General features: G+C 38.2%; 1 protein-coding gene across 1 annotated transcript in view; it reads right to left on the bottom strand.

Moving 5' to 3' along the window:
- Positions 1-380: 380 nt before the first annotated feature.
- Positions 381-14,729, bottom strand: part of LOC309799614 (uncharacterized protein) — a 90,015-nt gene continuing 75,666 nt past the window's right edge. Inside the window, exons 2-3 of the mRNA XM_082612962.1 lie at positions 4,288-4,407; positions 381-477 (exon numbers count right to left, since the gene is read on the bottom strand). Coding sequence (XP_082469088.1) covers positions 439-477; positions 4,288-4,407 — 159 coding nt within the window. The 3' untranslated portion in view covers positions 381-438. The remainder of the gene's footprint in view (positions 478-4,287; positions 4,408-14,729) is intronic.

Genomic DNA, 14,729 nt, shown 5'->3' with positions numbered 1-14,729 from the left:
ACAAACAGGCTAGCCAGGATGACTGCAGGACAACAATCCTGGAAATATAAGGAGATGCAGGAAATTATGTGTATTCGAATTCATCTCAGGGATTACTGAATAACTGATAACTTATTTCTTGCAAAGGAGGAAATGGGAGGTGAAATCCCCTCAAAAGTATGCCTGAATAAAACTAGTGTTAAACTGTTAAGATAGGTGGGTCTGGTCAACTGCAGTTTTTGATATGCTGAGTGGATCTGCAAATTTGGGCCAGAACAGAATTGCTCAGGATAGTAGAGAAGAAGCAGAGTTCTGCTGCATGAGCCCTGCCTCTCTGCCCTTGACCACACATCACTGAGGCTCTCCTTACCTGAGTAAGACTAAAGGCTTAAGGAATGCTGAGGCACCACCACATTCCCAGCCTGTTGAAAACCATCACATATCGCAGTCTGGTCCTATTCACAGCAAGAGTTTGTAACCATGTGGAAGCCAACCACTCTGGAAGGACAATTTGATAATAAATAACAGAAATATTCAAGCCCATAGCCTTTAATCCAGAAATCTAACTTCTAGAAATCTGACTCCAGAAACAAGCACAAATGTGTACAAAGATACTTGTATTTTAGTGCAGCATTGTTTATAATAATAAAAATAACCTTAATGTCCATATATAGGGGATTAATTATGTTAGATCCGTATTTTATACCTAAGAAGAATAAAGTAGACACATATGTACTGATATGGAAAGATGTTCATACCACATTGTTCAGAGAAATGAAATATATGAAAAAGCATGTATTTTATCATCTTTTTGTTACATTTTTAAATTTTTAAGTAGATTTATAAATGCATATATCCTGGGGGGTGTGTGTATATAAATGTATACACACACATATATATTTGCATACACATACATATGTATACATATTATTTGCATATACATACATAGAAAAACCATGAAAAAATCTCACACTAAATGAATGGTGATTACCTCTAGGGGACTGGAATGGGGGGGAAAATGACTTTTATTTATTTATCCTTGTTATAGTACCTCTTTATTATTGGAATTTTTAAAACTATTAGTTACTTTTGTAATTTTAAAAACCAGTAAAGACACTTTTTAAGGAAGTTAAAATGATATTACTTTTATGTTGGTATCAATCAGGATTGCATCAAAATTAGACTAATTATATCACCATAAAGTATGATATAAGAGTATAAGACATTCTTTCCTCTCTCCTACCGTACAACATCTCCAGAACTTATTCATTTTATAAATAGAAGTTTGTACCTTTTGACCACCTTCACCCATTTTACCCACCACCCACCCCATATCTGGGAACCACCAATCTGTTCTCTGTATCTATGAGTTTGAGGGGTGTTGGGGGGGTTGTTTTTTTTATTCCACATATAAGTGAGACCATACAATATTTGTCTTTCTCTGATTTACTTCACTTAGAATAATGCCCTCAAGGTCCATCCATGTCGTCACAAATGGCAAGACTTCCTTCCTTGTTATGGCTGAGTAATATTCCATTATATATATTTGTTTGTCTATTTATTGAAGAGACTATCCTTTCCTCATTGTATGTTCTTGGCTCCTTTGTCATAAATTAATTGACATGTATGTCTGGATTTATTTCTGGGCCTTCTATTTGCTCCAATGATCTGTCTTTATGCCAATGTCTGTCTTTATGCCAATACCATACTGTTTGGATTACCATAGCTTTGTAATATAGTTTGAAATTAGGAAGCTTGTTGTCTCCTGCTTTGTTCTTCTTTCTCAAGCTTGCTTTGGCTATCTGGGGTCTTTTGTGGTTCCATACAAATTTTAGGGTTGTTAATTCTATTTCTGTGGAAAATGCTATTGGAATTTTTATAGGGATTGAATTTAATCTATAGGTTGCTTTGAGTATTGTGGATATTTTAACAATATTAACTCTTCTAATCCAGGAGCATGAAATATCTTTCCATTTATTTGTGTTTTTTTATTTCTTTCATCAATGTCTTATATTTTCCAATGTCCAGATCTTTCACCTTGGTTAATCTATTCCTAAGTTTTTTACTCTTTTTGAGGCAATTGTAAATGGAATTGCTTTCTTAATTTCTCTTTCTGATAGTTCATTTTTACTGAATAGAAATGCAACAGATTTTTGTATATTGATTTTGTATCCTGCCATTTTACTGAATTTATTATTAGTTCTAATAGTTTTTTTAGTGAAGTCTTTAGGGTTTTCTATACATAATATCATGTCATTTGCAAATATTGACAGTTTTACTTCTTCCTTTCTGATTTCTGATGACTTTTTTTTCTTTTTCTTGCCTAATTGCCATTGCTAGGACTACCAATACTATGTTAAATAAAAGTCGTAAGAGTGAGCAACCTTGTCTTGTTTCTGGTTTTAAAGGAACTGTGGACTTGTCATATATGGCTTTATTATCTTGAGGTATGTTCCCTCTATACCCACGTTGTTGAGAGTTTTATCGTAACTGGATGTTGACTTTGTCAAATGCTTTTTCTGCATCTATTGAGATGATATTTTTTCCTTTATTTTGTTAATGCTGTTTATCATATTGATTGATTCACAGTTGTTAAGTTATCCTTGTATCCCTGGAATAAATTCCATTTGATCATGGTATATGATCCTTTTAATGTATTGTTGAATTTTATTTGCTAAATATTTTATTGAGGATATTGAATCTATGTTCATCAGAGATACTGAGCCGTAATTTTCTCTTCTGGTGGTATTCTTGTCTGGTTTTGGTAACAGGGTAATCCTGGATGAGTTTGAAAGTATTCCATCCTCTTCAACTTTTCAGAAGAGGTTGAGGAGAATTGATATTAATTCTTGTTTAAATGTTTGGTAGAATTCACCACTGAAGGCATCTAGTCCTGGTCTTGTCTTTGTTGAGAGGTTTGTGATTACTGAGTCAATTTCCTACTCATTATTAGTCTGTTCAAATTTTCTATTTCTTCATGGTTCAGTCTTGGAAGATTGTATGTTTCTAGGAATTCATCCATTTATTCTAGGTTGTCTAATTTACTAGCAAATAATTGTTCATAGTAGTCTCTTATAATGTTTTGTATTTCTGTGGTATCTGTTGTAACATCTCCTCTTTCATTTCCAATTTTATTTATTTGAGTCCTCTCTGTTTCTTGGTGAAGGTTTGTATATTTTGTTTGCTTACCTAAAGGCTTTCTTAGCTAAAGGTTTGTATATTTTGTTTATCTTTTCAAATAAACAAACAAAAAAACACCCCAGCTCTTCATTTCATTGTTCTTTTCTACTCTTTATTTCATTTATTTCTGCCTTGATCTTTGCAATTTCCTTCCTTCTACCAACTTTGGCCTTCGTTTGTTTTTCTTTTTCTAGTTCCTTGAGGTGTAAAATTTGGTCCTTTGATACCATTCTTATTTCTTAATGTAGGTATTTATCACTCTGAATTTCCCTTTAGAATTGGCTTTGCTGCATTCCATAATTTTTGGTATGTTGTATTTCCATCTTCATTTTCTCAAGGTACTTTATTTCTCTTTTGATTTCTTCTTTGACTCATTGGTTATTCAGTAGTATGTTGTTTAATCTCTACATATTTGTGAATTTTCCAGTTTTCTTCTTGTAATTGTTTTCTGGTTTCATACCACTGTGGTCAAAAAAGATACTTGATATGATTCTATCATCTTAAATTTATTAAATTTATTAAAGCTTGTTTTGTAGCTTAACATATGATCTATCCTGGAAAACATTCCATGTATGCTTAAGAAGAATGTGTATTCAGTTGCTTTTGGACAGAATGTTTTGTATGTTTGTTAAGTCTATCCTTTCTAATATGTCATTTAAGATCAATGTTCCTTTACTGATTTTCTGTCTATAGTAATCAAAACAGTATGGTACTGGCATAAAAGCAGACACACTGATCAGTGGAACAGAGCAGAGACCCCAGCTATAAACTGATCCATATATAGCCAAGAACCAAGAATATACAATGGGGGAAGGATAGTCTCTTCAATAAATGTATTACGCAAATAAACAAAACTCTTTGGTAACTTCAATAATTTTAAAAAATTAAAGGAGTCCTCAGACTAAAAAGTTTGGGAATTACTGATATACAAAGAGAGATTAGTCTCTCTCCCTTACCTATTTATTCCCAAAGGCACCCAGTTTCCCTCACCAGAGGCAACCCCTCTTGCCAGTTTTCTATGTATTACATGCATATGTAAGTAAATGCATCACATTTTTTTTTCTTTTTATAAATGGTAGTATATTATGCACACTGCCTGAAAATTTTGGAATAAGAAAAAGTAGTTACCATCATTTCATCACACTTTCCAACTCTTCCTTCTCCATGTCTTTGGAAACACACTGTATGTTTTCTCTTCCAAAAATTATTGAGGCATTCAAGGGCACATATTTCTCTTTGGATGCCCATCTGCCAATGACAGGGTGAGAAAAATCTATATCATGTCTATGCTATAAGAAAATTTCCATTTTTAATATTTTTTAACATCACCTTATCTTTGAGCCAATAAAATAGTTCTAAGTAATTAGAGCACTAACTCATTTTCTACTCTTTAGGGATGTAGTAAATGCTCCTATGCCAAAATAACCAGAATGTAACATAAAGAGATGTATGGAAGCTAGCCAAAGAAAATATCCTTCTTTAACTATCTCTGGTACATTCTTGATTATTTCTGCATTTCTAACTTAAATATTCTGGATTCTCTCTTTAGTTGCATATAGTCTGCAATTTAACCCTTCCGTTGAGGTTTTTTATTGAAATATAGTTGATTTATAATGTTGTGTTAATTTCTGCTGTATAGCAAAGTGATTTGCTTATACAAATATACACATCCTTTTTTATATTCTTTTCCATTATGGTTTATCACAGGATATTGAATATAGTTCCCTGTGCTATTACAAGGGAACTCCCATAGGACTATAAGCTGATTTCTCTCCACTGAGTTTCTATTATCAATTACTCTATATTTTCCAAAAATTCTGTTTAATTCTTTTTTCAAATACCTAATCTCTTCTGTTTGTAAGGTTTTATTTCCTTTTACATTTTTATTCTTTCATTGATTTATTTACTCACTTGCATATACTTATTTTAAAATTTGAATAATTCCAATATCTGAAGTTTCTGGGAATTAACTCTGTGATTTGTTTTGCAGGGTCTGGATTGAGGGTATGTTCTTCCAGACAGATTTTGCACTTGCTTCTACCAGGTGTCAAAGGATTCACTTTTTTGGTAATTTATTGGTTTCGTTGTTACCAGAGTATGTGGACAATATAAATTTGAACTCCTAAACCATGTGAGAATAGTCCTGTAGTTACCATTTATCATGAAACACTTTTTTTCAGTCAGTGCCCAGACAAAAGAAGTTATTTTCCATTCCACCCTGTTCACTGTGGTTGCCACTGTAGGTCTCTGCTTCGCACACAAAGATCTCAATGTCAGCTCCAGTAGACATAAGGCCTTGTCTCCTGTCCTTGTGAAGCCATTAAAACCCAATCACATTGGTTATTTAGACCTACAAACCCTTCCAAGTTTTCATTTTACTCTCGAGTTTTGGCCATGGGAATTTCCCCTCCTTTCTTGTAAATTCTTGTAAATATGCATTGAAAAGAATGCCTGTTGTACTTTGTCCAGCATTTCTAGATGTTTTGCATTGGAAAAGGTACCAGATACTCTAGTCCACTATATTGCCAGAAACAGAAGTCTTCATCGTTCTTTATTGCTCAAGTTTAGGTCACCTAAAGACAAAACCAAATTTATCCTCCAAATTATTTCTCTTCTAAAATCTAAATCACCATACTTCCCCACCTTTGTAAGACAGTGGAAAGGCAAAATCCATTGTCAATGTTATTATTATCGACCTAATTTCCACATTCTTCTTTTATGAAAAACTGTAAATTACAGAACTGGTCATGTTTTCCTCTTGCTTTGACTACTAAAGAGTACACAACCACAGCAAATATTAAAAATCTAGGGCTTCTCTGGTGGCGCAGTGGTTAAGAATCCGCCTGCCAATGCAGGGGACAAGGGTTCGAGCCCTGGTCTGGGAAGATCCCACATGCCGCGGAGCAACTAAGCCCGTGTGTCACAACTACTGAGCCTGCACTCTAGAGCCCGCAAGTCACAGCTACTGAGCCCACGTGCCACAACTACTGAAGCCCGCGTGCCTAGAGCCCATGCTCTGCAACAAGAGAAGCCACCGCAATGAGAAGCCCGTGCACTGCAATGAAGAGTAGCCCCCGCTCGCTGCAACTAGAGAAAGCCCGCACACAGCAACGAAGACCCAATGCGGGCAAAAAAAAAAAAATCTATATTCATCATTTCTATTCTCAGCCTTCCAGGCAGTCTTGCCATCAGAGGATTCTTGCTCTGGCCCTCCCCTGTGCAGCACCTGCTCTCACAGGCCTCTTTTTCTCCCTCCCTGTTTATACACTGACAGCCTCGGCTTCAAATCAATCCTCTCTCTCTCTCTCTCTCTCTCTTACTCACTCCTTCCCTCCCCTCCTCCCTCCCTCCAGTGCACTCCAGATTAGGTCTCTTTCTGGTTCCTTTCCAAATGAACATATAAAAATTCATCTAGATGTCTGACATATCTAAGGCTTCCCCACTGGCATAGTCCTTCCTTAGAAAGCAAAAAAAAAAAAAAAAAAAATGCTCCTATACCATCTCAGCTCTATATTCCCAGAATTGCTTCCCATCCTCTTAAATCTCTTAGGGGGTTTTAGACCAAGATTAAATCTACTGTGATCTTGTTCATTCTTGAACTTGAACTAGTAGTTCATCTCCCTCCCTTCCCACCACCCCAGAGAGCCACAGTTTATCTCCCTCTCCCTACAATTCAGATAGCTTCTCCTCCTCGGTCTACCTCAGTCTAACCCACCCCCATCCTGGTGACCCAGACGGAATGTGTAAACCAACCCCTAAATGAAATGAGGATGATTATCAATTACCATGAAATACATATAGTAATCAGTGGCCTGATGCTCCGAGATGCCTAACTCTGACTTATAGACCATGGAGCTTCCAAGGATAACATTTAGAGTTTTGAGTGACTTTTATTACAAAAATAGAAATAAAAAGAACTTTACAAATACTTTATATAAGACAGAATGCTCAAGTATCAAGACCTTTAAATTTCATGACTTTGCCCAAATGGGCCTCTAGCCATTTACCTGAAAAATACTCCCAAATCTTTGGGGAATGTTGGCCACAAACTCTCAGCTAACACTAATTCCTTATGACCTGTAATACCACTCTACAATATACCAGTCTGAGCAGGGGCTTATGGGAGTCAGGTGATAAATGGAGTTCTAACCCAATGGCAACTCACAGTATTCCCCAGGGAGTTCACATATCCTGTAATTGTTTCTTCAGTTTAAGAGAATAAAATAGCAGAATTCCCTCATTGGCCCTGACCTATAGATAAGAGCTATCATTATAGGAAGAACCCTAAGAACACCTTGGGGCAGCAATTCCTTCCAAGCCAAACAACAGAAACAAGAGCAGCACCTCAGGCAAAATTAACTTGCATGAGAAATAATGCCTATTGTCTCCCCATTTTACTCCCCCATGTTAGCCAATGCCAGAGACCAAGGGGACCCAGAGAATAAGAGTGGATTTCCATAACCGTAACCCACTACAGCTGATATTATAGCTATGACTTCCTTAATAGACAAGATTCATAAAGCCCCTGAAATTCTGTATACCCCTGTTGATTTGGTTAGTAGGTTTTTTTCTTTATTCCTGTCTATACTGACAGATCCTAGAGGACAGGATGCAGGATGCATCAAACATCTTAAATGCTTTACTAAGATGTCATGGTAAGAGGAATAGGTAATGAACCCTGAGCAACTAGCATGCCTAAGCACTGCTTAGTATTAAAATAAATGATTAACCCAGCACATATACAAACACGGTGAAGTGGAAAAAGAGCCAGTCTTGGAATCAGAAGGCCTGGTCTCTTGTATCAGCTCTGTGGCTAATTTGTTTACCTTGAGGGTCTCAATTTCCTCATCTATCAAATGACGATTAATATCTCATAGGATTGTCTTAATTAATAAATATTTTACATGAAAACACTTCCAGGAGGAGATCAAGATGGTGGAGTAGGAGGATGTTGAGTTTACATCCCTCGATGAATACATCAAAAATACATCTACAACTCTCACTGAAAATAGACTGAAGACTGGCAGAAAGGCTCTTCTACAGCCAAGACTGTAAAGGAATATCCACACTGAGTTGGGTAGGAAAGGGAGAGAAGTGATCAGATCAGGGCTCCACACCCCTACCAAGGGACACAGAAGAAGGGGATATCATGGGCTCCTACCGGGGCATGAGGAGTTTGAGTCACATTTTGGACACCCCAGCCCTGGGGTCTGATACTAGGAAGATGAGTCACCTTAGCTGGTTTGAAAACCAGTGGGACTTACTAGAGGGCTATAAGAAACAGGACTCTACTCAAGAAGAATGTGCTCACATACATGCTTACTCCCAGGAACAAGGAAGAAGAAGCAGACTGAAACTTCCCTGGGGCACTGGGTGGTTTCCAGTACTCACCCCCGTGCATGCCCCTGCCTTCACTGGGCATCTGCTCCAGCCCCTCTTGCTCCAGTACAACTCCCCAATAGGGCAAAGGCTGCTGTTGCCAAGGAGAGTGTGCACCTGGGAGAGATAAAGCCAGTATGGACCCACCATTGCATCTGAACAGGGTAAGGGCAGCTAGTGCTGGTGCTCACAGAGGCAGCAGGTCAGAAGATATCTGGAGCTCTGACTGGCATGCTGGGGCCATCCCAGTGCATGCCCTGACCACACTGGGCACCCGTTTCAGCCCCTCTTGCTCCAGTGCTGCTCCCTACAGGGGTGAAGTTGCCATTGCTGGAAGGAGGGATAGTAAACACACAGAGGGAATAGAACCAGCTTGGACCTGACCCTCAGGGCTTCTGCTCCAGCACATTGGGACCTGCCCCCAACACCTGATAGGGCAGCGATGGCCACTGAGCAGAGGAGAAGCGCCAGCCAATACTTGGCTCTGGCTCAAGCCCCTCCATCTCCAGCTCCACCTCCCACCAAGGTGATAGCTGCCAGCAAACCCTGAGGGGAGATGTGACCCATGCTCACTTCAGACCCATTTCTTCCACCAAAGCCACTGGGCACACACAAACTGCATAGGGACACATCCACACAAGAATACCACTTCAAGACTGGGATAGGTAACTGTTTCACCTAATTCATAGAGATAGAGAAAGTTAAACAAAATGAGAAGACAGAAGAATTTGTTTCCAACAAAAGAACAAGAAGAAACCCTGGAAAAACAACTAATGAAAGAGAGAGAAATTATTTACCATGTAAAGAGTTAAAAGCATTAGTAATAAGAAAGCTAACTGAACTTGGGGGAAAAATAGATGAACACAGTGAGAATTTTAACAAGGAACTAGAAAATTTTTTTTAAAAGAACCAGTCAAAGCTGAAGAATATAATAACTGAAATGAAAAACACACTAGAAGGAATTAACAGTAGACTAGGTGATACAGAAGAATGCATAAGTGATATGGAATTTAGAATAATGGAAATCACTCAATTGGAACAGCAAAAAGAAAAACAAACTTTAAAAAATGAAGACAGTTTAAGGGACCTCTGGGACGACATCAAGCATACTAGCATTTGCATTACTGGGGTCCCAGAAGGAGAAGAGAAAGAGAAACAGTAGAAAATTATTTGACTAAATTATGGCCAAAAACTTCCCAGAGCTGAAGAAAGAAACAGATTTCCAGGTACAGGAAGCACAGAGAATCCCAAAATAAATGAAACCAAACAGCCTCACACCAAGACATACAATTAAAATGTCAAAAGTTAAAGTGAGAATATTAAAGGCAGCAGAGAAAAACAAATAGTCACATACAAGGGAAGCCCCATAAGGTTATCAGATATATTTTTTCCACAGAAACTTTGCAGGCCAGCAGAGGGTGGCATCATATATTAAAAGTGCTAAAAGGGAAAAACCTATAACCTAGGATACTCTACCCAACAAGGTTATTATTCAGAATTGAAGGAGAGATAAAGAATTTCTCAGACAAGCAAAACTAGAAGAGTTCACCAATACCAAGCCAACAATACAAGAAGTGTTAAGGGTCTTCTCTAAGTGGAAAAGAAATGGCAACAAAAAGAAGTAAGAATATATAGGAAGGGGAAAAAAATCCCCCTAGTAGAGACAAATATATAGTAAAGGCAGTACCATCAACCATTTTTAAAAAGCTAGTACAAATATTAAAAGACAAAAATAGTAAAATCAATATAACTACAATAAACAGTTAAGGGATAGACATAAAGATGTAAACTATGACATCAAAAACACAAAATGTGGGGGCAGAGTCAAGATGGTGGACTAGGAAGACATGGAGTTCATGTCTCCTCACAACTAGGGCACCCACCATGCACTGGTGGGAGACCACAGACACCTAAGGGGATGGGAGGAACCCCCAGGTGACTGGGTAGGATGTGGGGGGGAGGCAGGCGGGAAGGAGAAGTGGAGGCGGGATGGGACCAGCACCCCTGAGCAGCGGCTGGGAGAGGGGAGGGGTTCCCATGCTCTGAGGGGCCCACCCACAGTGAGGGGATAAACAAAGACAGGCAGAGACCCTTGGGAGATCAGGGGATCAGAAGGGAATGTGGCCAGCATTTCCCCTACTGCATTGGGCCCTGGGGAGCCTGCTGAGGTCCCAGGTCTAATCCTTCACCTTCTGAGGGTCCCTCCAGCTGTGCTGAGCCTAAGCCCTGCCCCCACACCTTCACCCAGGGCCTTACCTCCGAACTCTGCACTCTGAGGCCCCCTCCAGCCATGCTCCCTTTACTGGATGTGCGCGTCCTGAGCTTAGGCCCCACCCCCGTTCTAACTCCGTCTGCCTAAGCCCCACCCCACCTAAGCTCCGCCCCCCACAGCCAAGGCATTTACTAGCCTTTTCTTTTTTTTTTTTTTGAGGTTGTGGTTCTGTTTTACCTTCTTGTTGTTGCTTCATTTATATTTTTATTTTTTCTAATTTTATTTTATTCTTTATTCTTTGTTATTGTTCTGCTCCTTTTGGTTTGCCCCCCCCCTTTTTTTTCTATTGTGGTTCTGTTTTACCTAGTTCTTGTTTCAATTATATTTTTATTTTTTCTAATATATTTTTATTTTTCCAATTTCCTTTTATTTTTTATTCTTTGTTATTGTACTGCTCCTTTTTTTTTCTTTTCATTTGCTGTGTGGGATCTTGGTTCCCAGGCCAGGGGTCAGGTCTCAGCTACTGCGATGGGAGTCCAAACTGCTGGACTAACAGAGAACCACAGACCCCAGGGAATATTAATCAGAGTGAGGTCTCCCAGAGATCCTCATCTCAGCACCAAGACCTGGCTCTACCCAACTGCTTGCAAACTCCAGTGCTGGATGCCTCAAGCCAAACAATCAGTAAGACAGGAACACAGCCCTACCCATCAAAAAAAAAATTAGATGACAAAAAAATATGTTTCAGATGAAGGAACAAGGTAAAAACTTACAAGACCAAATAAATGAAGAGGAAATAGGAAACCTACCTGAAAAAGAATTCAGAGTAATGACAGTAAAGATGATCCAAAATCTCGGAAAGAGAATAGAGGCACAGATCGAGAAAATACAAGAAATGTTTAACAAAGATCTAGAAGAACTAAAGAACCAACAAACAGTGATGAACAACACAATAACTGAAATGAAAAATTTGCTAGAAGGAATCAATAGCAGAACAACTGGGGCAAAGAGTCAATAAATGAGCTGGAAGATAGAATGGTGGAAATAACTGCCGAGGAGCAGAATAAAGAAAAAAGAATGAAAAGAATTGAGGACAGTTTAAGAGACTCCTGGGACAACATTAAACACACAAACATTCAAATTACAGGGGTCCCAGAAAAAGAGAAAGAGATAGGGTCTGAGAAAATATCTGAAGAGATTATAGTCGAAAACTTCCCTAACATGGGAAAGGAAATAGTCACCTAGGTCCAGAAAGTGCAGAGAGCCCCATACAGGATAAACCCTAGGAAAAACACAACAAGACACATACTAATCATACTAACAAAAATTAAATTCAAAGAAAAAAATATTGAAAGCAGCAAGGGAAAGTCAACAAATAAGATACAACAGAATCCCCATAAGGTTATCAGCTGATTTTTCAGCAGAAACTCTGCAGGTCAGAAGGGAGTAGCAGGATATATTTAATGTGATGAAAGGGGAAAACCTACAACCAAGAATATTCTACCCAGCAAGGCTCTCATTCAGATTTGATGAAGAAATCGAAAGTTTTACAGACAAGCAAAAGCTAAGAGAATTCTGCACCACGAAACAGCTTTACAACAAATGCTAAAGGAACTTCTCTAGGTGGGAAACACTAGAGAAGAAAAAGACCCACAAAAACAAATCCAAAACAATTAAGGAAATGGGAAGAGGAACATACATATCGATAATCACCTTGAATGTAAATGGATTAAATGCTCCAACCAAAAGACACAGACTGGCTGAATAGACATGAAAACAAGACCCATACATATGCTGTCTGCAAGATACCCACTTCAGACCTAGGGACACATACAGACTGAAAGTGAGTGGATGGAAAAAGATATTCTATGCAAATGGAAATCACAAGAAAGCTGGAGTAGCAATACTCATATCAGATAAAATAGACTTTAAAATAAAGTCTGTTATTATAAGAGATAAGAAAGGACACTACATAATGATCAAGGGATCAATCCAAGAAGAAGTCATATCAATTATAAATACTTATGCACCTAATATAGAAGCACCATAATACATAAGGCAAATGTTAATAGCCATGAAAGGGGAAATTGACAGTAACACGATAATAGTGGGGACATTAACACCTCACTTACACCAATGGACAGGTCATCCAGACAGAAAATAAGGAAACAAAGCTTTAAATGACACAATAGATCAGAAAGATTTAACTGATATTTATAGGACATTCCACCCAAAAGTGGAAAAATACACTGTCTTCTCAAGTGCACATGGAACACTGTCCAGGATAGATCACATCATGGGTCACAAATCAAGCCTCAGAAAATTTAAGAAAACTGAAATCATATCAAGCATCTTTCTAACCACAACACTATGAGATTAGGAATCAATTACAGGGAAAAAAAAACTGTAAAAAACACAAACACATGGTGGCTAAACAGTGCACTGCTAAATAACCAAGAGATCACTGAAGAAGTCAAAGAGGAAATTAAAAAAATGCCTAGCAACAAATGACAATGGAAACACAATGACCCCAAACCTATGGGACACAGCAAAAACAGTGCTAAGAGAGAAGTTTATAACAATTCAATCTCACCTCCAGAAACAAGAAAAATCTCAAATAAACAATCTAACCTCATACCTAAAGCAACTGGAAAAGAAGAACAAAGAAAACCTTAAGTTAGTAGAAGGAAAGAAATCATAAAACTCAGAGCAGAAATAAGTGAAATAGATATGAAAAAACCACAGCAAAAATCAATGAAACTAAAACCTAGTTCTTTGAGAAGATAAACAAAATTGATAAACCTTTAGCCAGACTCATCAAGAAAAAAAGGGAGAGAGGGGCCTCCCTGGTGGCGCAGTGGTTGAGAGTCCGCCTGCCGATGCAGGGGATACGGGTTCGTGCCCCGGTCTGGGAGGATCCCATATGCCGCGGAGCGGCTGGGCCCGTGAGCCATGGCCGCTGAGCCTGTGCGTCTGGAGCCTGTGCTCCGCAACGGGAGAGGCCACAGCAGTGAGAGGCCCGCGTACAGCAAAAAAAAAAAAAAGAAAAAGGGAGAGAGGACACAAATCAATAACATTAGAAATGAAAAAGGAGAAATTACAACTGACACCGCAGAAATACAAAGGATCATAAGAGACTGTTAAAAGCAACTCTACAAAATAAAATGGACAACCTGGAAGAAATGGACAAATTCTCGGAAAGATACAACTTTCCAAGACTGAACCAGGAAGAATTAGAAAATATAAACAGACCAATCACAAGAAATGAAATTGAAAGGGTAATTAAAAATCTTCCAACAAGCAAAAGTCCAGGACTAGATGGCTTCACAGGTAAATTCTATCAAACATTTAGAGAAGAGATAACACTTATCCTTCTCAAACTCTTGCAAAAATTTGCAGAGGGAGGAACACTCCCAAACTCGTTATACAAGGCTAATATCAACATGATACTAAAACCAGACACAGAAATCACAAAAAAAGAAAGCTACAGACCAATATCACTGATGAACATAGATGCAAAAATCCTGAACAAAATCCTAGCAAAGAGAATCCAACAACACATTAAAAGGATCATACACCATGATCAATTGGGATTTATCCCTGGGATGCAAGGATTCTTCAATATATGCAAATCAATCAATGTGATACATCATATTAGCAAATTAAAGAATAAAAACCATATGATCATCTCGATAGATGCAGAAAAAGCTTTTGACAAAATTCAACACCCATTTATGATAAAAACTTTCCAGAAAGTGAGCATAGAGGGAACCTACCTCAACATAATAAAGGCCATATATGACAAACCCACAGCAAACGTCATTCTCAATGGTGAAAAACTGAAAGCATTCCCTCTAAGATCAGGAACAAGACAAGGATGTCCACTCTCACCATTATTCAACATAGTTTTGGAAGTCCTAGTCATGGCAATCAGAGAAGAAAAAGAAAGAATAACTATAAATTGGAAAAGAAGAAGTAA

The sequence above is a fragment of the Mesoplodon mirus genome (genome assembly GCF_964341445.2).
Source record: "Mesoplodon mirus genome assembly, chromosome: 3".
In the NCBI taxonomy this organism is placed as follows: Eukaryota; Metazoa; Chordata; class Mammalia; order Artiodactyla; family Ziphiidae; genus Mesoplodon; species Mesoplodon mirus.
Note: the sequence above shows the minus strand (reverse complement) of the source record. Positions and strands in the feature narration are given on the sequence as shown.